Source organism: Hemiscyllium ocellatum, chromosome 7 (genome assembly GCF_020745735.1).
Source record: "Hemiscyllium ocellatum isolate sHemOce1 chromosome 7, sHemOce1.pat.X.cur, whole genome shotgun sequence".
Lineage (NCBI taxonomy): Eukaryota > Metazoa > Chordata > Chondrichthyes > Orectolobiformes > Hemiscylliidae > Hemiscyllium > Hemiscyllium ocellatum.
Genome location: NC_083407.1, coordinates 106,316,779 through 106,344,488, shown reverse-complemented (window position 1 = coordinate 106,344,488; position 27,710 = coordinate 106,316,779). Strand labels below are relative to the sequence as shown.

General features: G+C 42.3%; 1 protein-coding gene across 3 annotated transcripts in view; it reads right to left on the bottom strand.

The window, feature by feature from the left end:
* Positions 1-27,710, bottom strand: part of LOC132817259 (partitioning defective 3 homolog B-like) — a 993,739-nt gene that overhangs the window by 101,861 nt on the left and 864,168 nt on the right. For 2 of the 3 annotated variants that reach the window (XM_060827625.1, XM_060827626.1), the window contains one exon: positions 22,098-22,230. In XM_060827625.1, coding sequence (XP_060683608.1) covers positions 22,098-22,230 — 133 coding nt within the window. Of the gene's footprint in view, positions 1-17,877; positions 17,921-22,097; positions 22,231-27,710 lie in introns of those variants that run through there. The other variant, XM_060827628.1, reaches the window with a different exon arrangement.

The window sequence follows — 27,710 nt, the reverse complement described above, 5'->3', positions numbered from 1 at the left end:
TGGACAGTCTTATGTACATTACAGGACTCCAGGTCATTACTCAAGAAATGTGAATTCTCCGAGCCAGTGCTCAAAGTCTTGGGCCATGTCGTTCAGGCAACAAGAATAATGGCAGATGCACAAAAGGCAGAAACCATCCGGACACTTTCCACTACCCGAAATGTCATGGAGCTCCAAAACTTCGTGGTCATATTAAATCATAGTGGGGAACTTCTTAACCCAGTTAGCCCAAGTTAGTAAACCTCTCAGACAACTCTTGAAGAAAAATCACGTGGTGTTGGGAAATGAGTGTCAACAATGCTCGTTCAACTGAACCAAACACATGCTAATTTTGTCTAAGATTGTGACCCAGCTTTTCCAACAATCATAACAGGAGATGTATCAATCATTGTTTTAGAAACAGTCTTATTTTAAATAAAACACAACGGGATCAGATGGCCAGGCTGTTATGTTTCCAGTGTTCTTACGGACATTGAACTACGGTAGGCTATTATTGGGAAAAAGACATTCACAGCAACATGGGCATCACAGAAATTCCTAAATTTGTCTCCGTTTTACTGATCAAAAAATGAAACTGACCATAGGTTGTCGGTAACCTTATTAAACACAACTGAACTTGTAAAGATGCCAACCAAAGAATCTAGACATACTGTCTTCAGCTAATGCGGCACAACACGGTCATGGGCATGTACAGAGGAAACGCCACACTGTGGGCAATGTTCTATCATGGGTACCCCCACAAAAAAATTCATGCAAGTGGTTGAGGCCTTTGTGGTAGTAACCGCTCATTATTTGCCGTCACTGCCAAGAAGCTGCAGAAACTTTGTCAGGCTGACTTATGAGATGAAGAATATATGCAGATCCATATGTCTGGCTTAGAGGCCTCATCAAACATGCTCCTGCAGTGCTGTCACATCAACAGTGTGCTTTCAGTGTACAAGGATAGATTAGATTCCCTACAGTATGGAAACAACCCTTTAGCTCAACACGTCCACACTGACCCTCTGAAGAGTAACCCACCCAGACCCTATATTTACCCCTGGAACTATGGGTAATTCAGTGTGGCCAATTCACCTGATCTGCGCATCTTTGGATTGTGGGAGGAAACGGGAGCACCCAGAGGAAATCCACACATACACAAGGAGAATGTACAAACTCCACACACACAGTCGCCAGAGGAGGGAATCAAATCCAGGTCCCTGGTGCTGAGAGGCAGCAGTGCTTACCACTGAGCCAACGTGCCGCCCAGGAGTGGATGGAGTTCTTTTGAGTTCTAAATCAGGGCATTGTCAAGTAGGTCTCACAAGGTACCTGGATTTCAGGCCAGGGGACAACAGTCAGTGTGGAAGCCTGCAGCATCTCATTTTGAAAGAATACAGCACGGGAACAAGGCCTACCAAGCTTGTGCTGATTCCTAATTTAGACACATTACTTATTGCCCATATGCTGTTTGCCTCTCGTTCATGCATCTATTAAGATATGCCTTAAATGCTGCTAAGGTGCCTGCTACCACTACTCCACTAGCCGTGCTTTCCAGGCACCCACCACACCTTGTGTGAAACATTTTCCCCACACTTCTCCCCTAAGCTTTATCCCTCTCACCTTCAACCTGTGCCCTCTTGTATTTCGCCTTTCCACCATTGGGAAAAACCTCTGACTATCCACCCTACCTATGCCGCTCATAGTTTTGTAGACCTCTGTCAGGTCGTCTCAGCCTCTGTCTTTCCAGTTGAAACATCAAACTTTATCCAACCTCCCCTCATCCCTGAAACCCTTTGGACTGCAGGCAACATTTGTTAAACTTTCTCTGCACCCTCACCAAAGCACCCATGTCTTTTTGGTAGTGTAGCGACCAGAACTGCACTCAATATTCAAAATTTACACAGCTATAACATAACTTGTCATTTTTAAAATTTGATGCCCCAGCCAATGAAGGCAAGCATCGTGTATGCTTTCTTAATCACCTTATCCACCTGTTTTGCCACTTTCGGGGATTGTGGACCTATATGCCCAGATTCCTCTGTATGTCAATGCTCCTAAGGGTTCTGCCATTTATTGCATAATTCACTCCTGAATTTGACCTTCCTTGCATTTGTCTGCATTAAACTCCATCTGCTATTTCTGTGCCTAAATCCGCAATCTGTCTATATCCCGCTGTATCTTTTGACAATCTTCCTCACTATCTGCAACTCTGCCAATTCTGGTGTCATCCACAAACTTAATAATTAGACCACCTACATTTTCCTCCAGATAATTTATATATATTGCAAACAATGAAGGTCTCAGCATTGATCCATGTGAAACACCACTAGTTAATGATTTTCATTGGAAAAGCATCCTTCCACCACTACTCAGTCTTTTATGACCAAGCCAGTTGTGTATCTATCTAGCCAGCACACCCTAGATCCCATGAGACTCTACATTTTATACCAGAGTGCCATGAAATACCTTCTCAAATGTCACGCTAAAGTTCATGTAGCCAACATCTACTGCCCTTTCATCAATCATTCTAGTCACCTCCATGAAAAATACAATCAAGTTGGTGGGACATAACCTTCCCCACACAAACCCATGCTGCCTATCACTAACAAGTCCATTTATTTCCAAATGTAAAGATATCCTGTCTCTCATTATCTTTTCTAGCAACTACCTCACCACTGATGTCAGGCTCATCAGCCTGGAACTACTTGGATTATCTTTGTTTCCCTTCTTAAACAAAGGAACAAAATTGGCCACTCACCAGTCCTCTGGAACCTCGTCTGAGACCAAAGCACATGCAAAGATATCTGTTAAGGCCCCAGCTATTTCCTCCCTGGCCTCCCACAGTATCTGGCATAGAGCCCATTTGGGCCAGGGGACCTGTCTACCTTAATGCATTTCAAAGCACCCAACACTTCCTCTTTCATTATGTTGACCTGCCAAGAGTGTTCATATACATTTCCCTAACCTCAACATCTCTTATGTTCCTCTCTTTGGTGGATACAAATGAAAAGTACTCACGAAGGATCTCACCCATTTCCTCTGGCTCCATATATAACCTCTCTCCTTTACCTTTAAGTGGGTCTACTCTATCTATAGCTACCCTCTCGCTTCTAATAAATGTAACATACTTCCTTGAGGAAGTAAATTTAATTAGATTACCTACAGTGTGGAAACAGGCCCTTCGGCCCAACAAGTCCACATCAACCTTCCGAAGAGTAATGCAACCAGACCCATTTCCCTCTGACTAATGCCTCTAACACTATGGGCAATTTAACATGGCCAATTCACCTGACCTGCACATCTTTGGACTCGAGGAAACTGGAGCACCTGGAGGAAACTCACGCAGACACAGGGAGAATGTCAGTGTGGAGTTTGCAAAGTCACTCGAGGCTGGAATTGAACCTGGGTCCCTGGTGCTGTGAGGCAGCAGTGCTAACCACTGAGCCGCTGTGCCACTCTTAAGTGTTCTCCTATTCCACCACTTGTGCTACTGACAAACGGGAGTAGATCACGTCTGCCTTCCACTTTTCTAGCTAGTCTTCGGAAATATCTTGATGCTGATCTCTTCACGCTCAAGGGCATGATTGTCCTCATCATAGGCAACTGAAGAATTGAAATGCAGAAATTCAATCAGGCCACTCAGGAAGGTAATACTTCTTTGAAATCTCTGTTTCCCTTCATGGAATTTCAGTTTTTGTAGTCTCCAATAATTGGCTACAATTTGCCATTTTTTGTTTCCAATCCCTTATGACCTCATAAGGGGGGGGAGCTGTCTATGTTACAAGTTCATTGAGGTATCTTCAAGCCAATGGTAAAGTGGAACAGGCCATTTAAAAAAAATCTGTGGAAGAATGATGATTTTCATCACATTCAGACCACAATTATTTACAATCTATGTTAATGAATTGGATAATGGATGTGAAACGTACCATTGCCAAGTTCGGGGAGGATGCAACAATGAGTTGGCAGGCAAGTGCCGAGAATCTCACATAGCAACTACAGTGGGATACAGATAGATTAAACAAAATGTTGGTACAATGAATTTAATGTCAGAAAATGTGAGATTGTTCACTTTGTTAGGAAGAATACTGGAGTTGAATATTATTTAAATAGAGAACGACATCAGAAACCTACAGCACCAAAGGATTTGTGAAACCTTGTGCATAAATCACAAAAAGTTAGCTTTCAAGTTCAGCTCGTTCTGAAGAAGGGTCACTTGGCCAAAATGTTAACTCTGCTTTCTCTCCAAAGATACTCCCAGTCCTGACCAGGTTCTCCAGCAATTTCTGTTTTTATTTCTGATTTCCAGCAGATGCAACTCTTTGTTTATTTTAGTGGCAGAAGGCACAAGGGGACATGACCATCAGCAAGTTCCTCTCCAAGTTGGGCGCAGTTCCGAAGTGTCATATTGGGCTTGATATGTTAACTCTGTTACATTCTCCCTAGATGCTGCCAGTCCTGTTGAGTTTCTCATTTTTATTTCAGATCTTGAGTATCGGCAGCACTTATTACACCACCATTTTTGCTATCACTGGATCAAAATTCTGCAATCCTCTCTCTAAGCAGCACTATGCATATCTACAGCACAGAGTCAGCCGTAATTCAACAATTTCTCAACAGCGGTTAGGAAGGAGGAGAAACACTAGCCTTGCTGACCATGCCCTCGTTCTGTGAATAAACAAATTCCATTACAAATGGGAACCAAACCACAACATGGAGCTGCGTGACAAAATAAACTGGGCAGGCCGACTGAATAAGCATAAGTGAGGACTGCAGATGCTGGAGATTAGAGTGGTACTTGGAAAGCACTGCAGGTTACGCAGCATCCGGGGAGCAGGAAAAGCGACGGTTCGGGCAGGAGCCCTTTATCCTGAAACATCGATTTTTCTGTCCCTCAGATTCTGCCTGGCCAGCTGTGCATTTCCAGCACCACTCTAATCTAGACTTACTGAATAACCAATACTTTCCAAATAAGCCTGTGTACAAGACGGTGATGGTGGGGTATCCAGGCTCGAGTCTGGATTCCACCTGCTTTCCTTTTTTCTCGCTGCTTTTACTGTTTCTTACTTACTTTTTGGAGGTTGTGGATACAGCGGCAGCAATGGAGCAAGGGTGCGGCTGGGGCCCAAAGCGAGCCTGGATGGCGGCGGCAAAGGATGGAGGCAGTGGTGATGTGGAGATCCGGCCGAAGCCTTAGGAGCGGCGGCAAAGTCTGGGATGGGTCTTAACCCAACCCAGGGGAGAGCGAGCCCTCCTGGGGGAGGTCCAGCTTGGAACATCTGTAGGCCCAGGGCTCAAGAAAGAATTGTATGTTTGACATTTTGACTTCATTCCTTCACTTTTCTACTTTTACACTAAGGTGACTGCGGTGTTGAACCTTTTAACTTACTTCTTCATTTTTCTAATTGTGTAACTGAGATTTTGTACCTAGATACTTTCTACCTAAGAATTCACCATGTGTGGTGACCTTGTACACTTCTTACTGCACTCTGTACCCCATACTTGAGTATGTGACATGTGACAATTTAACCTAAATCTGAAACCTAATCATGCTAAAACATTGCATGAAACTGTTAATTCCGTAATGACCGAACAACATTTACCCAGAGCACCAAGGCCACTGTGCGATTCATGCTGCCGGGGACAAAAAGAAAATGAGAAAGGAACAACCACCAATTCTACACAGCAAATTACCGAAGAAAATGAAGGCAGTGGAGCAACATAGAGGTAATATAATTCATTGCACTTTCAATCATTTCGTCTGCCGTCCAAGGATACAGAGCATTACTGAACTGCTGCTTGAGATTATTACTTGGTAATCATTCCCAGAGATCTCCCTCTCTGTTGAAAGTTTTTTTTCCCCCATTGTGCTACTCTTCACTACCAGCATTTCTTAAACAATGAAACCACTGTAAAGAATTTGGACAATGAACAGTTTAAGAAAAAAAAACTGTCACTTTTCCAAACAGTAAATCTGTCCAAGTGTGAAGAAGCATATTGAACGGGAACATATCCCACTTGTGGCAAATAACCTAAAAACAGAAACAGTCTGAGAATTGGCCAGGGCAACCTGCTTTTCTTCTGAATAATGCTCTTGGATCTCATACATATCCAACCAGGAGTACAGGTGGCCTTGGTTCAACATCTTATCTGAAACACTAGGAGTGCATGGTGATATTAATTGCTCCGATGTGGGACTTCGTGTCTTTTCGTTTATTACTTAAACATAATTGATGATTTCATTGGATTATTTGAGCCAAAGAACCGGGTGTAGCCATGAGAGGCAGTGGGACAGATGCCATTACTAACCTGCAGTTGAAGCATTGATGATGCAAACTTGTGGTAACCATCCACTAGCCTAATTAAACATGCTATCATATCCCTTACAAGGGCAGGTTGACACATTCCTTCCAGCCATTCCAGTAAGTGCCAGTAGTGACTCAGTTGGCAGCACTCTCGCCCATATGTTAGAAGTACGTGGGTACATGTCCCACACTAAGAAACCTGTGCACAACAATCTAGGCAGATGCTCTACTGAAGGGCTGAGCAAGTGTTGTCCTGCTGGAGGCGGTAGTTTTTGGAAGAGACATTAAACCAGAGGCACTGTCCCACTCTGGAAGGTGCACATACAAACAATTGCATGGCGCAACTTAGATGAAAATCAGGAAGTTCTCTTCACTGTTCTGGTCCATATTTACTCATTAGTCCAACTCATTATTTTGTAATTATCTCACCTCTATTTGTGGAAGCTTGCTACACGCAAATTAGCTGCCTCACTTCATGCATTACAACAGTGACTACTTTTCAAAACTGCTTCGCTGGTTGTAAGGCACTTTGGGATGTCCTGAGAATGTGAAGGGTGTTATTGAAATCCAAATCTATTTTTCTGCTTTACCCGTCACAGACCTAATGTAGTGTGTATTTATAGAGATTCACAAACGACGCTGCACTTCACAGGAGGATCAATCTGACCAAGTTCTACTCTCTTGACAAAAACACTACATATAATAATGTCAGATTTATCTGAATGGCCCTTCTGTTAAAAAGAAATACATTTAAGTTGACAATGAATGCCTATGAATATTTGGCAGACTTCCATGTGTCTCATGTGGATTATAATACTGATTCATCTGTGCACATGCTTCCCTTCTGTCCTGTCCTTTTCCAAGTTTCAATTGCCAACTCTGGATGGACAAGTTCCTTGAGGTCTTAATCATATGAGCTCCTATCTCTCACTGCTCAGTTCTTACACTTCCTTCATTGATGACTTTTCATGTTAAACCTGAAGGTTAACAGCACCTTAATTCGCCAATGAGTAAATGAAAGACTCTTGGGCAACTGGATGATTCCTCACCATCGGTCAACAGCCTTTTGGTCGTTTTGTGATGATACTGAAGCTTTGAGAAATGATACTGAAGCTTTTTTACGAAGAAAAGTTGAGAGAGAGGTGCCAAGCAGCCTGCGCAGAGCCAATAAAGCAAACAGTTTCTGAGACTTAACTGGATGGAGTCAAGCTCCCACAGAACCAGGATGTTTACTTTAAGTATTTCAGTAACAGTTGCTGCTGGGGTTTTGAAGGAGGATGTATCTGAAAGCTGTTCTTCCACTCTCTGTTTCAGCTAAAAACTGGGGTTCTGTTCATTTGCCAGAATCACGTGAATCAATCATTTTTCTGAATTTGCTTCCCATATATCACGTTTGTGTAATGTTACTGCATTGCAAAGTTACTTTTTAGTAGTTAAACAATCTATTATTCTGCTAAGTTTTCCAATATAGTTAAACTATTCCAATTCTTTCTTTTGTTGCACTTTAACCATAAACTGTGTTTTACTTCAAGACTGGTGGCTTGACTAATAAAATTGCATCTGGAACACAATGTCTGGCACCAGCCTTTAAAATAAGAAAACGTTCAGGTCTATGCAATCTTCTTAAAATATTTTGAGGGGTTTGGTCTGGTCCATAACATCTCCAACAATTTTTATAATTGTTGAACAAAAGTTTTCAAAGAAACTTAAAAAAAATCTGTTTTAATGCCCCCTAAGAATTTTCTTCTGTGTTTTTTTTCCTCACATGGTTGGGGTATTGAAATCAGCCAGCAAACTACATGAAACTCTGCCAGAGTAGTGTCTTTCAGCCTATGCCAGTACAAAGAATGAAAGGCATGTGCACTCAGATTACACCTCATAGTTGTTCTCAGGGCCCCCAAGTGCAAAGTGCTTCACAAAATGAATCCTTTTGAGATACAGTCACTCTTACCAAGTATGAGTGACAATTTTGTGTAAAACAACATAGTTGCAACACAGAGTACTGCGATGGTAATTAATGGTTTTGGCTTGGCTTCAAGGACTGAGTGACACTTGGCATTTGCCAGAAATACAAATGACAATTTTAGGAACATGTTAAAATGGTAGATCCTAGACACTCGAAGGCTAATGCAAATTGGTAAACGTGCATCTTTCCTTTCCCGACATTCTGTAGAAAGAAATGAGTGGTTACTGGCTCTGAGAATCTAGCGCAACACACATCCTGGTCGACAATCCAACTGGTCCTATGATGCAAAGTTACAATAAATAAATAGCCAATAAACATATATTCTTTGAACTTGAGCAGGGTGAAAGGAAACGCTGGTAGGTGTAGGGAATACTGGATGACTAAAGAAATTTAGGGTCTGGTTAAGAAAAAGAAGGAAGCATATGTCAGGTATAGACAAGATAGATCGAGTGAATCCTCAAAGGAGTATAAAGGCGGTAGGAGTATACTTAAGAGGGAAATCAGGAGGGCAAAAGGAGGACATAAGGTAGCTTTGGCAAACAGGCTAAGGAGAATCCAAAGGGTTTTTACAAATACATTAAGGACAAAAGGGTAACTGGGTGGAGAATAGGGCCCCTCAAAGATCAGCAAGGTGGCTTTTGTGTGGAACTGCAGGAGATTGGGGAGATATTAAATGAGTATTTTGCATCAGTGTGGAAAAGGACACAGAAGATATAGAATGTAGGGAAATAGATGGTGACGTCTTGAAACATATACAAGTGGATAAATCCCCAGTACCTGATTAGGTGTACCCTAGAACTCTGTGGGAAGCTAGGGAAGTGATTGCTGGGCCTTCTCCTGAGATATTTGTATCATCAATAGTCACAGGTGAGGTGCCGGAAGACTGGAGGTTGGCTAACGTGGTGCCACTGTTCAAGAAGGGTGGTAAGGACAAGCCAGGGAACTATAGACCAGTGAGTCTGACGTCAGTGATGGGCAAGTTGTTGGAGGAAATCCTGAGGAACAGGATGTACATGTATTTGGAAAGGCAAGGGCTGATTATGGATAATCAACATGGCTTTGTGCATGGGAAATCATGGCTCACAAACCTGATTGAGGTTTTTGAATAAGTAACAAAGAGAATTGATGAGGGCAGAGCGGTATACGTGATCTATATGGACTTCAGTAAGGCATTTGACAAGGTTCCCCATGGGAGACATGGGAGACTGGTTAGCAAGGTTAGATCTCATGGAATAAATGGAGAACTAACTATTTGGATACAGAACTGGCTCTAACTGTAGAAAACAGAGGGTGGTGGTGGTGGTGGTGAAAGGTTGTTTTTCAGACTGGAGGCCTGTGACCAGTGGAGTGCCACAAGGATCAGTGCTCTGTCCACTACTTTTCGTCATTTATATAAATGATTTGGATGCAAGCATAAGAAATACACAGTTAGTAAGTTTGCAAATGACACCAAAATTGGAGATGTAGTGGACAGTGAAGAAGGTTACCTCAGATTACAACGGGATCTTAATCAGATGGGCCAATAGGCTGAGAAGTGTCGGATGGAGTTGAATTTAGATAAATGCAAGGTGCTGCATTTTGGGAAAGCAAATCTTAGCAGGATTTATACACTTAATGGTAAGGTCCTAGGGAGTGTTGCTGAACAAAGAGACCTTGGAGTGCAGATTCATAGCTCCTTGAAAGTGGAGTCACAGATAGATAGGATAGTGAAGACGACGTTTGGTATGCTTTCCTTTATTGGTCAGAGTTTTGAGTGCAGGAATTGAGAGGTCATGTTGTGGCTGTACAGGAGATTGGCTAGGCCACTGTTGGAATACTGTGTGCAATTCTGGTCTCCTTCCTATCAGAAGGATGTTGTGAAACTTGAAAGGGTTCAGAAAAGATTTACAAGGATGTTGCCAGGGTTGGAGGATTTGAGCTGTAGGGAAAGGTTGAAAAGGCTGGGGCTGTTTTTCCTGGAGTGTTGGAGGCTGAGGGGTGACCTTATGGAGGTTTATAAAATCATGGGGGGCATGGATAGGATAAATAAACAAAGTCTCTTCCCTGGGGTGGGGGAGTCCAGAGCTAGATGGCATAGGTTTAGGGTGAGAGGAGAAAGAAATAAAAGACACCTAAAGGCCAATGTTTTCACACAGAGGGTGGTGTGTGTATGGAATGAGCTGCCAAAGGACATGGTGGAGGCTGGTACAATTGCAACATTTAAAAGGCATCTGAATGGATAGATGAATAGGAAGGATTTGGAGGGATATGGGCTGGGTACTGGCTGGAGGGACGAGATTGCGTTAGGACATCTGGTCTGCATGGATGAGTTGGACTTCAGGGTCTGTTTCTGTGCTGTACATCTCTATGACTATGTGGCAGGAATATGTAAGTTAACATAATTTTCAAGAATTTAAAAATGTGTTGCTGGAAAAGCGCAGCAGGCCAGGCAGCATCAAAAGAACAGGAGAATCGACGTTTCGGGCATAAGCCCTTCTTCAGGACTGCTGCACTTTTCCAGCAACACATTTTTAAGCTCTGATCTCCAGCATCTGCAGTCCTCATTTTCTCCTAACTTTCAAGAATTCCTTGATCCTTTCCTCCCACCCCAAGAATAACAACTTAGCAAATTCGAACTTTTGAAAGCTGTCGTGAACTTTCACAAAGTGTGAATGCCCACTACAATTGGCAAAAGGAATGTTCAAAGTTAAGTCAACATCCAGATTTGGGATTTCAGCAAATTTACAAATAAAATTTGTGTTTTTGGTAATCTCCAGCTTTTGCAACTGCCGTCTCCTAGTCAAGGCGTTATAGGATCAACTTCTTGCCTTTAGGTAGAATGAGAGCCCACATGACAGGCATCAGAAAACTGCCCGTGTATAAACTGAGTGCCTGATTTCGGACAGTAACACAGTGATGACTCTTCATTGGCTGTAAAACATTTTGAGGAGTCCTGAAGTTATGAAAGGTGCTGTATGAGTGCAAATAGGAACACAACTTGGAAGGACAATGTCTATCCCAAGTGTTACCCTGTAAGATCTCTGCTCCAATGTTGGATGACTTGCTATATGTCAATGTTACTTGAAGCTTTTAGAATCCATGCCTTTATTTTTGGTGCTCATCATGCCCAATGTTTTCTTCACCAGGAAGGTTTCATGGAGATGCTTAAAGCTGCACCAACATCTTCAAAGTCACCGTGTCCAGGGATCTCCTGCTGAGTCTCCTGCATCGAGTGACGCAGAAAACTCACCACATGCTTGTCGGTTATAAATAACAGCACAAATTTTCTCAACTGATGAAAATCTTAACTGAGAATCACAACTGTGCTGCACACTGCAACAAAAATGACTGACTGTGGAGCTGAAGGTGACAAGAAAGCTTTCTTTTCCTTTGAAAATCATCTTCCAAGCGCCACTAATAGAATGCTCTTTTATTTTTGGATGTCTTCTTCACACATGAATAGTAAAACTTTTGACGCACTTCCTTAAAAAACTGTTTGAGACTGAAATCAATTTAAAATGGTGACACTGAGCTTAACAGCCTTTTTGTTGGATATTTAGGGTACTACAAGGTTACAGATTCAAGGTTGCGGGTGGGGAGGGAAAGAGAGAGAGAAAGAGAGAGACAGAGAGGAGAGAGATGGAATTAAGGCACAGCCAGAATGTAACTGAATGGTGGTACAGGCTAAACAACTTCCAGTTCTGAGGCACTGGGTAGTCCTGGAGAGAAATAAAACTAACATGCACGCACAAGTGGGCAAAACTGCTACCACAAGGACATTTGTTAGTGCTTCAGCTTAAGGCAAGAGTTGTAGATTCCAGAGTGAGCTGGCTTTTGAATGACAGCAAAATGACACAAAGTATTGCTTTTCATTACATGAATTTATTTTGGTATGACGTTATTTCATACGAGTAGACATGCAGATGGGTAGCAGATGCATTAGCTTGAATTAGCCTCTAGACATAAACCAAGCCAAAAAAATGAGCATACATTCACACATCATTCCCCTTCAGAACAAAAATATATCAAAAACAGAGCGTAGGCTCTTGGATGCCTCCAAGTTAAAAAAAAACAACAAATCTCCAGCCCTCCCTTTGCTCCTGCTGTCCCCCAACCCACCCACCACAAAGGGTAAAATTCCAAACTTCAGCAGACAGATGGGCAATTTAAAAGGTCAGTTTTTAAAGGAGGCAGAAAACCAGAATGCAAGACTTTCCTTCTTGACCGAGGGATTCTTGGAAGCCAATAAAGCATTTTTGAAGTGTAATCACTGTTATACTTTAAGAAATGAAGCAATCAACTTTAAAGTAGCAAGCTCTCAAAGGCAGCAATGTGGTGATGATGACTGGATCATCTGGTTTGGGAGTTGGCTGACAGACAACTGTTGGCCAGAATAGAGGAGGAGGAGGAGGAGGAGGTAGTTTTCTGTCACTTTTAGAAGGGCGATTAGGAGCGAGTGCTAAATCTTGACTTTGATAGTGAAGCCCACAACGTGTGAATAAATATATAACATGAAGTGGCTCTTTTTAATTCAGAAGGCCGGTGGTACCACTGTGGGTGAATCTTGTACAGTAGCATGATTCAGTGGTGGGGTTAGGGGTAGGTGGTTTCGCAATTGCTGGCTTTGTTTAAGAAAAAGAACTGGGAACAGGCACTAAGCATTTTAAACAAATTACTCCAACTATTTGTCATCAGCACCAAGGCAAAAGAAATGCCAACTTACACCAATTCATGGCAATGCCACACCTTGACATCTCATTCAGTGAAGCACTTCTCCCCAATCAAATCCAAGCCTCTATACATTAAAAAAGAACCCTAAAGACTACCAGCTGCTGAGATTTTAAGAGGCTAAGATGGAATCAGGTCTGAGCTGTAGGGCTTGGATAATTTCACTTCTCAGCAGGTTAGCGATTTGTTTTTAAGGTTTATTGCAAAATGCTCTTGCGTTATTCCGCAAGCTAAGCAGTGGACACAATTGTAACCCACAGCCTTAACTTGACTATGTTCATAATGCAGGGAGTTTGAAATCTCAAATCCCAAATAAATCCTCACATTGAAACACATGCCATGCTGCTGGCTTTCCATGACCTCGCTTCCACCGGTGTTTCATAGTGTCACTTTGGGATGCGAAATTGAAGGTTCACATCGGGCAGCCAACATGTATCCTTGAAATAATGCTTGGGATCTTTTATGTCTGTCTGAGAGGGCTATGTACAGAGGAATCTCAATTATTTGAATATCGATTATCCGAAGATGATTTCAAGGTCTCGCAAAAATGTTACAAGAAGAACATGTGAAAACATTGGCAACAACAAAAATACACAAGCAGCTCAAGCATCAGTGGCTGGATTATTTTTAGGTAAGGGTTGTTACACAGCCCTTTGCAACAGTAAGTGTTTTATATTACTGTATAGGTATTCCTAATACTTTACCGGGCCATTCATTAAAAAAAATGGCAAGAATTTAAATGCACACCCATGGCAGTGCTTCCATCTTTCTATCAAGAGTCTGCATTCCCAGAAACTGACAAATGCTCTTGTGATCGTAGAAGCTGTTCGGGACCTTGTTTAATGCTGTCTCCACCACTCCTTGCCAAATGCTAACTGCTGCTGCCTTTTTAAAAAGTTTTGTCATGTTATCATTACTTTATTTTGTTCATCATGTGAAATCTATGTCCTCCTGTGCTCAATAAATTAAAATTATTAATTTATATATATTCTCCGATAGAGCACAGCATTAGATCAGCATGGCTTCCCTCGTTTAAGGTAAAGTTGATTATCCAAATAATCAATTGTCCAAACGAAATAGTGCCTGCCCATCTTGTTCGGATAATCAAGGTTCCTCTGGATATATATATTTTATCCACAAGACAGCTCTTCCGACAACACTGTACTCTCTCAATAGACACTGAAGTGTCAGTCTAAATTTTGTGTTCCAGTGTCAGGGTTGGAGGTCTACTCTACAATGTTCTGACTCAGAAAAGAGAGTGTTGCCTACTGAGCCTCAGCTGACACCTATTTCATCAAACTAACTGATCCTATTGACACTAACCACCACTACACTTTCCCATTAAAGCGTGAATGTCACTCACTGACCAACATTACATCTCCAGCTATAATGGGGTTGTCACTCAACAGGCCAAACTGGAGTTGTTTGCCACTTGCTGACCTACTGTAGAATGCCCACTACATTGGACCTCGAATTAGAAGTAATAAAACATTTTGTTTGAAACAGCAACAATAAGCGTAGTCAGATAACGAGCACTGCCCAGCAGGCTAAGGTCTTACTGTGAAGGTCAACCATTTCTATTGCAATTTCAAGAGAAGAAAATATACACACAAGAATGATTCTGCAGCAGTGGGATCTACATTTCTCTTCGTAGCTCACTCAGTGATATCAACAATTTAAATTACCCAAAAAGCTAACTTACAGTAAGCATGTTTCTATTCCATCCAAGGATTCATAAAACAAGAAAATGAAAGAACCACATGAACAGAGCATTTTTCACACTGGACATCTCAAAGAATTTTATAGCCACTTTAAAATCAGTAACGTGGGAGAAACAGCAGCCATCAGGACAAACGGCAGTGCTCCACAGACAGCAACACGACAACGACTGTACCATTTTGAGTGGTGTGATTTTCCACAACCTGGAACTGGCAAGACAAGTTACACAGAGGATAAATAACTAGATAAGGTGCTTGCCATCTTATCTGGGTGAGGAGGTCCTTGAGTGACCCTCTGAAACCTATCAGCTATTAAAGGCCCTTCAGAGGAAAATTACAGCCACAACTTGCCACCAGTCACTTACCTGAGGGGAGGGATCCAATGCCCCCCACCCATTGGGAGGGAGGGTGTGTGTGTGAGTATGTATGTGTGCATGTGTGTGGCTGTCTGGCTGTCTGACAGAGAAAGAGATTGGAGTGATGGGGATTGGGTAGTGCATGGGGGGGGTGGGGGAGCAAGTTGAGGGAAGGCGTGGGTGCTGGAAGCCACCTCCCTCCCTGCTTTTGATTCAGAACCCCTCTCTCTGCATTCCCCACTCTGTGAAAATCCCATTCCCTTTAGCTTCTCACTGTTTTAACTCGTGGCTTTACACCTGGGACCCTCAGATCTAACCCCTGGTTTCAGAATGTGCTGACTGGTTATCAGTCTCAGGCAGGGCTCCTAATTTTATGGGATACATGTTCAACGTTTTAAGTACCTAACCGGTGCTTGATGCAGTGGGCTTTCTCATTGGTGGGTGGGGAGCTAGTCTCACGCCATGACATCATCACATCAAGCTTAATTCACAGGACACTAAACCCTGGCTGTGATGTTGATTGACCAGGGCAAAAGTCTGACAGTGCACATGTAAATGGGGTCCTGTGTTAACATCTCACCAACAGTGCAGCACCACCTGCTCTCTTAGTACTGTCACTGGAATGTTATCCTTGATTTAGGTACTGAAGCCTTGGAGTAGGAGGGGAGAAGCAATTGTCCCAGAACTTTGAGATTCAGAGAAGAGAGTGCTAGCAACTGAGCTACATCTATCAACAGCAATAAGTTAATTCATAGATCAAATAAATTAGTAGAATCAGAATGGCTCTAGCATAGGAGGAGTCCGTTTGGTCCACTGGAAAAGTAACTGATCTTGTCCCACTCGCTTGTCTTTTCCACACAGCTCTGGAGATTTACCTTCCTTGTGATGGATATATGAAGAAGGGTCACTGGATCTGAAAGGTTGACTCTGCTTTCTTTCCACGGATGCTGTCAGACCTGCTGAGTTTCTCCATCAATTTCCATTTTTGTTCTGGATTTCCAGCGTCTGCAGTTCTTTGGTTTTGTTTCCTTCTTGAAAGCAATGGGTTAAATCCGGCTTCACCGCGTTCTCAGATGCTCTTCTCTTTGATTCTGAAGGTGGTGGGCTCGGGTTCCACTTTGCACAGAATCAAAGCTGCCACTTCTGTGCAGTAGTGAGTGCGTACTACACTGTCAGAGGTCCAGTCTTCTGGATCAAAAGTGAAACCAATCTATTCTCTCATGGTAGTGTTGGATTCTTGGGTGCTTTTTTTTTTGAAAAACAGCAGGGCAGTTCATCCTGGCTAATATTAATCACTCAACTAATACAACTAAAGATTACCTGGTCATTATTAAGTTACTATTTGTGAAATCCTGCTGTACACAAATTTATTGCTGCATTTTCTACACTCAATAGTGGCTGCACTTTGAAAATGCTCGATTGTCTACATTGTGCTTTGAGACACCCTGAGGTCATGAAAGGTGCCAAATAAATTGAAGTCTTTTTTTAAACAGCAAACATGAGCTGTCAAATAAAGGCCAACAGTACTTTAGAAAAGCATGCAAATTATTTCCAGTTCTTTCCTCACAGGAAGCTTTGTGAAAAGCCATCTCACCATGTGGAATCTGTGTCTAATGAATCAAACATTCATTGTAAGTCATGCTGCTTAACCTGGAACTGGTAGGTACTTCTGAAAATCATGTGAAGCCTGTAAAACATGCAGAAAACTTTCCACAAGCATCCGTCACTTGAAAGGATTCATACAGTAATACACAGATCTTGAAACCATACACTCTGTGGGCCAAAGTCAAGGACAAATCCACGAACACAAAGGTGCAGTCAACTGGAGTCTCAATCAACTTACGTGTGGAAGCAACAAATCATGCTCCAAAATCAGGAATCAATGCCAATGACAGCAAACCTGAAACTAGTCCATAGTTCCTAAATATAAAACAAAAAAACAGCACGGTGGCACAGTGGTTAGCACTGCTGCCTCACAGCGTCAGAGACCCAGGTTCAATTCCCGCCTCAGGCGACTGACTCTGTGGAGTTTACACATTCTCCCCGTGTCTGAATGGGTTTCCTCCCACAGTCCAAAAATGTGCAGGTTAGGTGAATTGGTCATGCTAAATTGCCTGTAGTGTTAGGTGAACGGGTAAATGTAGGAGAATGGGTCTGGGTGGGTTCCGCTTCGGCAGGTCGGTATGGACTTGTTGGGCCGAAGGACCTGTTTCCACACTGTAACTAATCTAATCTAATCTAATTAAATGTCTAACTGCTCATAAGACCAAGAATACATATCAACTATTGAAAGTGAATGCACTGTTGGTAAGAATGACTTATTGCTGATTATAAGAAAGAAATCCCTCTGCCATACTTTGAAGAACAGGGCAAAAAACATCACAGGAGTCAAGGCCATCAACAAAATCACTATGATTCCTGCACGGTGGAACCTCTGCATAAGCTCCTGAGATAAGCATAAGATACTGATATATTCCTGGGGACTGTCTGTAAATACTGTCACATGAATGGGGATTGCCTGAAAATTTTTACATACTTCTGGGGACTGCCTATAAATGCTGATACACTCCTGGGTTCTTGTCTGTAAATTATGTTACGTTTCCGTCTACACTTCCAAAATATTACTTTGCCAACATAACTACGTTCAGGTTTTCTGTTTCGTATTAATATTACATAGTAACAGGAAGAATGCATTAACACATTGACAAATATGGAAACTATTTATAGAGTGTAGAATTCTCAAGTCACCATTCACAACTCAATATATGACTGCTCCACTTAGACATTGATTATATAACCTTGTATATATCCTGTGAAGTACAGTCCAAAATGTACAATTTGAGGGGAAATAGTTTTCTTCCTTGTGTCATACCCTTATTCATTTACCTGTGGAGATCAAGGCAAAAAAAAAAATTACTTACACCACATTAAGAGAACATAGATTTTGACCTGTGAAGGATCAATTCTGTATTGGAATTCCATTTCACACAACAGAAGCCGTTAGTAGTAGATAAAGCTTCAATATTGCACTATCTGACAAGTTTTCCTAGTCTTTAAAAAAGGAGATTTTGTTTTGCTATCTGGTCACTCTTGATGATGACCTGTCTGACCATTATATCCATAGTAGTTTTCTTTTCCACCTCCAGAAGGTGTCTACACTACATTGCCTGATTATGCCTGCAACTCCTATCTTTAATCTTAGTGATTAAGTGGCTATTGCGTTATCCATTCACTCAGTAAAAACTTCACTGACTAAACTTCCTACTATTATTATCAGGAGAACCTGATAGTCATGACCTTTCCATTCATTCAAAGCCCAGCTGTCAATAAATGCCATCTTGATGTCTGGACCCGGAACTGTGATTACTCACTTTCTGGTCCTGTTTAGGTTAGTGCAGTCTACAATCTATTTCAGAATGTCACTTCACTGTTTGCCTGGAAGACGATGAAGTTGACAATACTCTCTTTGCTCTGCTCAGTGGCATAATGAGCCAGTGCTTGGAACGAAATGCCAAACAGGGGTTAGAAAGGATGGACAGTCCCTTCCAATGACCTCGCGTACCATTAACTTCTGACCTTGACTGTTCCATAAACGAATGCATTGAATGGATGCTTTAAGAGACAGGAAAGGAAAGGAGGTCATTGCAAACAGCTTGTGGGCATCTCCATCACCGATTATAAATAGATTGATTCCCCACTGCATTTTAATAGCTGTAGCTTTCTGTGGGACGATGCGGCATGGCATCCATCAAATGAAATATAAACAAACTTTCGGAAAATCTTCCTAATCATTTCATTGCCGATTAGGAATTCTTACAAAATGGCAAGCTACCTACGATTTAGTTGCCTATGGGAATAAGAGAAGTTTATCCTGCAGGTGTCCCTGCCACTGTTGCTTGCTGGCCTGCATCGACATCCTGCCCAGCAATGTGCTGCTTTTAAAATAATCATCCTTGTGCTTAAATCTGCTCATGACCTCGTCTCTCCCCTTCTGTCAGTTCTACCAACTCCATCCTCTTGTAGGTCTCTGATTTCCTTCAGTACACCATTAGCTGCAGTGCCTTCAGCCTGATGCTCCGGAGTTTCCCCTCTACAACTTTCTGCTTCTATCTGTCCTTCCTCAAAATATACCTCTTTGATCTGTCCTAATATATTGTCATGTGAGGCAGGGCCACGTTCTCACCCTGGAGACTGGGAACAGGAGCCGGGTCTGTTTCTGCATCAGGACCTTGCCCCCAACTCCAACATCTGGACCCAGGATGTTGCAGGAGGACCAGAGGTCTGGCCCGAGTGGTGTTCTTTCCCAATGGAGCCAGGAGGAGCAAGGCCTACACTGTACATTTACCTTCCTGTTCAATTTGTTATCACCCTCTGCCTCCAATCATTCCTCTCCTAGCACCTTTCTCCTGATGAGCTGTTTCCTTCCAGGGCCTCACTGCTCTGTGTCCTCACCCCCTCAGTGAGGGAAATGTCATGGAGAGACCATTGCTGAGATTCATCACTCTGGGGAAGTGGGGGGGGGGGGGGGGGGGGGTATTGCAGGGTATCAGCTGTCAGCTCCAGGCACAGGACCAGTTGCCCTTTGAGCTAACGATGCCCAGTGTCTTGTGAGAATCTGAGCCAGTCGCCCATCCTTGGCAAAGAGGGCATCAGTTGCCTGGCCAACACATCACTGTACAGCCACCTGTAAAACGCTGAGAGGTTACAATGACAAGAGCTCCGATATCCGAGGAGACAGAGTCACGGGCGTCTTCAGCACTGACTCTCAGCCATCTGCAGGTGTACTGCCCTCTTCCCCTTCCTTCTGGATTTCTGACTGTCTGTCCTTCTTGTGCAAGTTCCTGCTCCTCATTCCAATGGCCTCATTGCAACTTTTCCTGGTGCTCAGTTGGAGGCAGGACAGCTTTGAGCCCTGAACTGATGCCCATAGGGTTAAGTTTGCCTCTTCCACACACACCACCACTGACCCCAAATCTGCCATGACTCTAACGGGCGGCACAGTGGCTCAGTCGTTAGCACTGTTGCCTCACAGCACCAGGGTCCCAGGTTCAATTCCAGCCTTGGGTGACTGTCTGTGTGGAGTTTGCACATTCTCCCTGTGTCTGCGTGGGTTTCCTCTGGGTGCTCCGGTTTCTTCCCACAGTCCAAAGATGTGCAGGTCAGATGAATTAGCCATGCTAAATTGCCCCATAGTGTTAGGTCAATTAATCAGAGGGAAATTCTACATATGGTGCCATAGATTAGTTAGTGACAAAAAAAAGACTTATTTATTTCATGACTTCAGAATGCTGGAAAACACTTCACAGCTAATGATCCACTTTTGAAAATGTAACGTAGAAGACCCATTAGTCAATTTGCATGCAGCAAGGTCTAACAAATAGCAATATGATCAAGCTGGATAATCTGATTACTGGCTCTGGGAGAAATACTGACCCGAGGAACCAGGAAATACTCCCTTACTCCTTTTGGAAATAGTGGCTTGGGATCTGTTCAGCTTTGTTGAGAGTCTTGATGATGCCACTGGATACCATATAATCTGAAAGATGGGACTGTACATAATTACACCACTGAGTTACATGGTATAACCCCCATAAAGACCAATAACATTTAAAAAGGGATGGGAGTTTCCCAACGGTCTTTATGGACATGGGTGAATCAGATGGACCTCTACACTGATCCACAGTGAAATTTTAATTCAATGCCACAATGGGATTGGAACTCAGGTTCCCAAAACATTACAGCCCCTGTTTCTGGATTACAAGTCCACTGACGTTACCACTACACTACTGTCTCCCCTCTCAATTCCACCTGGATGAGCATAGGAGTGATGTTGACTGAGGCTCTCTTCCTCCCTGGATGAATGAAATCCTTCCCTACTCTTTCCTCAGCCTTGACTGAGTTCCGAGATTCACTGCTCCAACATGGGACAGAGGTGAATGCACATCATCCCACCTAGCTGCCGGCACACTTTGCAGCCTTAAGACTTTTGCTCATGCAGTTGGCACCCATGATTCCATCAAAAAAGTACAATTAAATTGACTCTATTTTTGTGTGGGTCTAATTTTCTTACAACCCCAACCCTCTAGCAGTCAAATGGGAAGAAAGACTAAACCACAGCGTGTTGGAATTGCGAACTCTGTCTGCATATACCCCCTGGAGGTTTCTTCACATGACCTTCAAGCACCCCACTAAGTCAAATGACCCTCTTTCCAATCTACAGTTTTGCAAAGTAACTGATAAACTAACATGTGCAAAGAAAACTCAAAATAAAAATCTCACACATTGATGATTTGGTTTCACAGCCCCAACGCGTTAGATGAGTGTCCAAGTCTTTCTTGGAGTGTTGGCAGCTGTACTCTGGTCTTAGTCAGAGTGTCACTTCACAGCACTACAGTCATCGATACAGAACCACACAGGGTCTGAAGACATTTGACTGTTCACATCCAACAACTTAATTTGCTGCTGTGACCATGACAAAGCACATCAGCTGCTATTTGCTTTCCTGGTGTCTGGGAAGCTGTGTTGCTTTTTCTCCCCCCACCTCTCTCTCTCTCTCTCTTAGTAAATCAAAATAAACTCATTTGACCTGCCTCCCCTGCACACGAAGAGGTAAGAATCCCAGAAGTATGAAGTCCCTTAGGGGATAAACAAAGGAGTAATGCTGAATAAATCACCAAAAAAATAACATTGCCTGGATTCAAACTTAATGCACAAAGAGCAACCCATGGATAAATAATACAGAATTTTTAACCTGGCTATCACAATAACTATCCATCTGGGAGAAGTCAAGAAACCATATGGTGGCACAAGTAAATATTTATTGCTGCCTACCGCTGGCTAAATACATTAAAGTAGTGTTATTCTGCTTCATACATGCCCGGGAAGCACATACCCAAGACAGCTGTGAATGAAATCAGTGCAGCTGGGATTTAACGGCTTCGGCCACTGTGGGTTTCACATGTCTGTTCAATCGCAAAAAAAAGAGCAGGTCCGGTTTCACAGGATTTACTCAAGGTGAATAAACAGAGTTACCCGCTCACCAGTTTCACGTGTGAAGACTTACCCAGCCTGGCTCATAGTCACTAGGCCAGCGCCGGCCTTCGTGTTCTTCGTAAGATGGAATGGCACCCTCCCGTCTGGCCTGCTGGTACTCCTTCCTCAGTTGGTGAATTCGCTCAACGTTCGTGGGTCTTGCACTGCACAACAGAATAGGACAAGATTAGGTGTTGATTTGCCATATAGACATTCTTCTTCCAACGCTGAAGCAGCCCAACCCCTACCTTTTTGGGGTGCCCATGCAAACCGCTTCAAAATTGGCACATTTTCTGTATCCTTACTGGGAGAAAATAATGTATTTTTGAAATAGAAATCCAGTCAACATTCTCCAGAGAGCACAGCAGAATGGTTTAATGAAACCAAGTCTACGATTTTGGTACTATGACAATGCATAATGCATTGCAGGACAGCAATATCAACCTTGCAGCCAAGTATCTGGAGCAAATTGTTTCAGAAACTCATCCATTCATTACACAACAGCAGTGCTCCAACTTCCACTGCGAAGAAAAGACCACAGGGTGACCTGACAAACGTCTTCAACACAATGAAAGGGTTTGATGGGAGAGATCAAAATGAGGGGTCATAAGTATAAGATTGCCACCTAATAAACTTGATGTGGAATTCAAGAGAAGCTTCTTTACACAGAGAATGTTTAGAATCTGGATCTCACTAACACATGCAAAGTAACAGAGATGCATTTAAGGAAAAACTAGATCAGTACATGACTAAGAAAGTAATAGAGGATGTTCTAACAATGTATTGAGAGTCTATTGCAATGAGGTGGAAGGATGCTCACTTTTGAGCATTTTTGAATTATTTCATAGAATGCGAGTGCCACTGGTAAAGCCTGCATATTTTACCCAATTGCCCCTCGTTCCATTCAGTTTGTTCGAACCATTGCAGAGAGCAGTTATGAGTAAACCACATAGTGATCCACAGTCGCAAGTAGGCCAGACCAGATATGGATGGCGGATTTCCTTTCTTAAAGGACGTTGGTGAAGCTTTTTTTTTTACTATAATAGGCAATGGTTACATGGTCCTCATCAGGCTGAGTTTTAAATTCCAGATTTTTATTGTATTGAAACTCTTCGCTATCTGTCTGGGTTTTGAATCCAAGCATCCAGACCATTAGTCGAGTGACATTACAATCATTCCACTGCCTCTTCATAAACAATGCATAGACCAGTGAAGCTAAATGCTCAGTTCCAGCGCTGAAAATACCATGCACTTCTACATAGCAGGATATGTTGGACGTTCTGAGTTCCGTGAAGGCTTAGCAGGTAAACAACAGCGTCGTACATTATTAGTTCATTCTGATCATAAGGCACCAGGATTGATTTCACAGTTAGGTTATCTCAGCTGGGGACCAGTAGGTTGTTGTAAAAGCCCACAGAAATCTTGTCTTAAGAAGGTGTAAATTCAGCTATGGCTCCAACTCCAAAGACACAAGCTTTCGGTCAATACAGGATCAGGCTGAGCATTGATCCTCAGCAGACAAGAAATAGAATTAAAAATAAACTTGCGTTTCTAAAGCATGTCAAGCAGCCTTTCAAAGCCTGCTCCACCATTCAATTCAATTAAGGCTGATTGGTTTCAACCTCATATTCCCGCTTGCTGCTCATATTCTTGATTCACTGAGGTATGAACCAACCAGTCCATTTAAGTGATGGAGCATTCACAATCCTGTGGAGAAGCCAATTTCAAAAGAACTCTCCAGCAAAGAATGTTCTCATTGGGTCTGAAGTGAACAACATCATATCATGAGTTCTCAATATCTACGGTCTTAAGCTCCAGAGTAAACCCTTTGAAGTGCAGTCAATATTGGACTGGAGGAAACATGAAATTCAGCACACATAGAACAATCAGCAATGTAAAATGAACAAATAATTGGCTTCAGTGATACTGATCGAGGGATAAATATTGGTGAAGGCAATGAGGAAAACCCACTCACTGTTGGAGGAACAGTGTCTCAGTATTTTTTTTAATGTCCTGTTTAGAAGGCCAAAGAGGCCTTAGTTTAATGTTTCATCAGGAAGGTAACATATTGGAATGGACTGGATTCTGCGTTGCAATAATTCAATCATATGGAAGCTTAGGACCTTGGAGTGAAGCAGAGTATTATGTAAATGGAGAAGTGATTGCAGAATTCCAAGCTGCGGAGAAGCTATTTTGGAACTGGCTGTTTCAGATGGTGGTGTAGGCAGAGACATTGAACATTTTTAAAGCGGAGATAGCTAACTCCTCGTTTGGCAAAGGAATCAAAGGTTTTTGGATGTAGGTGGAAATGTGGATTCAACACACAAATAGATCAGCCATGACCTTGTTCATTGACAGTGGGACCTGAATGTCTACTTGTGCTCCTAACTTGTACATAAATACAGATTTCAGCCAAATATACTTTATCTGTTGATAGTTAGCTATATATTTCTATGTATCCTTCTATAATTTAGTTATATGGGTCCTTTTAACTAGCACTGCACATGGCTGGGTTAAGGAACCTCCTTATTTTGTATTCTTAAACTGAAGTGATCCTAACCTGTAGACTTGCTTCAGTGGTCTCTGGGAAATTCTGACTTCCACAATTTTGAACCGGGGTGCACAGGTGATCAAATTTGATGTGAGGCATAAACACTGTGCTCAGAATTACAATGACTTTGAAATCAGAAAACCACACAGCCTGTAGCAGAAAGGCTGCAAGTTATATCTGATTCCTATTCTGTCCATAACTGGCTGATTAAAACAAAAACTAAAATTGAATCTGGTTCCCACGATCACTGTGAATAATTTTCTGCTTTAAGCATAATCACAAAATAGGGTTCCTTAGATCACAGGTCATATTTCTATTAAATCTCATTACAGAATCACAAAAGTTGCATCTTCCATGATGGAGCATGAGCCATCAGTGAAGCAGTTCATAACCGTTTATCTTTTGCTCCTGGATTAATTAAGGATGATAACCTGTTGCAGTTTTATTAATATAACTGAAAATAGGTTTGCAATAAAGAGAAAAGCATTTTTAACAACAGTGCTTACTCCACTGCTGGTGTTCAACCTGATTTTAAATCACTAAAAATGACTAAGTACTACACTAAATAACCTGTTTAATTGCTCAGTTTATTAGTAAATTAAATATTTATATTACGTTAAACTTGTAAAAATGAGTTCTACTTGAAGGTCTTCCTTGAATATGCACAAACAGGAACAGTTAGTGGGAAGTTACTGTTCTTGTTATTCCTACTGGGTGGGGCCAGTTTTGTGGGTTTAACAGCTTTGTGTAAAATTACTTTCAGTTAGCAATTGCACAGATAGTTTGTGAACGAACAAAGATGCTACCCTTGTTAGTTCTGCATTTATTCTCTTCAGCGTTTATTATGAACTTCCTCAATGTTTCCACTGTAGTAAGTATTTAGCATTGATGGAAAAAAATCAGCTTATATCCTCCTCTGCAGAATGACCTTGTAAATGATATTCCAGTAGTTCTGAATGTAAAACGAGATGTAGAATACTTCAGAGTTTCTACAATTCAATGCTTGACCGAATAAACTTCTAACCATGAAGACTAGCAAATCAGTGACTAAGCTTACACCATACACATCTTTAACAATTTTGTAGTCATGGTTGTTACTACTTTAATGTAGAAAATATGGCACATGAGATTCTACAGAGTGAGAATGACTAGATCATCTGTTTTATGCCACTTAGCTATATGATGGTACAATTTGAATTTAATAAAAATCTGAAGAGTAATCTAAGGACAACTATGAAATCATTGTGATTGTCATGAAAAACCAACCTGGCTCACCAATGTCCTTTAAGGCAGATCCACAGCAAATGTGGCGGACTCTTAACTGTCCTCTGGGCAATTAGGGATGGGCAATAAATGTATTGCTAGTGATGCTCACATCCCATGATATGAATTTTTTTTTAAAAAAGAGGGTTCACAGTCTTAAGGAGTGTACTGGAACAGAGGGACCTTGGAGTTCAGGTGTACAGTTCTTTGAAAGTGGAGTCACAGGTAGACAGAGCAGTGAAGGCGGCTTTTGGCACACTGGTCTTCATCAGTCAGGGCACTGAGTATAAAAGTTGGGAAGTTATGTTGCAGTTGTTGGTGAGGCCGCACTTACAGAACTGTATTCAGTTTTGATCACATTGTCATAAGAAGGATGTTATTAAACTGGAAAAAGTGCAGAAGAAACCCACAAGGATGTTGCCAGGACACAATGGTCTAGGATATGGGGAGAGGTTGGACAAGCTAGGACTTTTTTCTTTAGAGCGTAAGAAACTGAGAAGGGATCTTATAGAAGTGTACAAGGTCATGAGAGGCACGCATTGGGTGAATGCATTCGGTCTTTTCCCAGGGCTGGGACAGCAACAGTTTAAGGTGAGAGGGGAAAGAACATAAGAGAGCCTGAGGGGCAACGTTTTTACACAGAGGGTGGTATGCATATGGAATGAGGTGCCAGCGGAAGTGGTCGAGGCGGGTATATTAACAACACTTAAAAGGCATTTGGACAAATATGCGGATAGGAAAGATTTAGAAGGATATGGCCCAAGTGCAGGGAAATGGAGTTAGCATGGACTGGCATTTTGGTCAGCATGGACCAATTTGGGTCAAAGGGCCTGTCTTGATGCTGTAGGACTCTACCTTATCCAAAAGGCATCATCTCTGACAATATGGCATTTTCTCAGTATTAGACTGGCCATGCCAGGATTTATTATGTAACTGATTGTATTCATATCCTCTTGATTTAGAGGTCAGCATGTTGCCCACTGAACCATAGCTATCAACTTTGTTTTTGCAGAATGGTCACTATCCAAGTCCATTCCTTTGGAGCAATTCCTGTGAATAGTATCATCTTTCTTTTGCTCCCCATTTTTGAAAGGCTGCTCAGGCATCCTGAGCAAGTAGTTGGCCCAGTGGAGTTGGTTTCAGATAATCACAGCCTCAATACTATTGCTATTGGCTGCTTCAGGGAAGCTAGTGTTAGTATGCCAGTTCTCCCAGCCACGATAAGGTGCCTGATAGGGTAGTAACATTTGTTCCTCCACCAAACACAAAGTCAGGAGAATGTCCATTGATGCCTCTTTTGATTCATCTGGCTTAGCTATTTGCCCTGGAAAGGGGCATCTTTTCTAACAGTGATTGGCTGATTGACTACTGTGTAGGCCTCTTTATGTATGTGACCACCAGTACTTTTGCTGTTCTGAAACTGCCTCTTACTTCAGCAAATTGTGAGGAAGTTGAAATAACTCTAGTGAGGTCAGTTTCCCGTCACCCTTTATTTACACATGGTGAGGCCCTGACACTGATTCAGCTCCCTCAGAACCAGGGCTGACAAACTGGACCAGATTAACAGCCTCAATCAGGGAACCCATGTTCTGTGAAGTCTGCCTGGCTGATCTCATTATAATCATTTCAACCACTACAGAAGTGACCTATAGCTTTGCAAATATAGCATTCTTAATGATAGCTGACACTGTGCGTGCCCATGAACCCTTGTTGTTTTGCAGCATTGAATTTTTTTTGTTGTTGTTTGACCTGCTCACTCTGGTGGGCTTGTCATGTGCTTCTCTGGACTCTCCACAGCTAAGAGAGTGAGCAGACTCTGTGGCCCTTTGA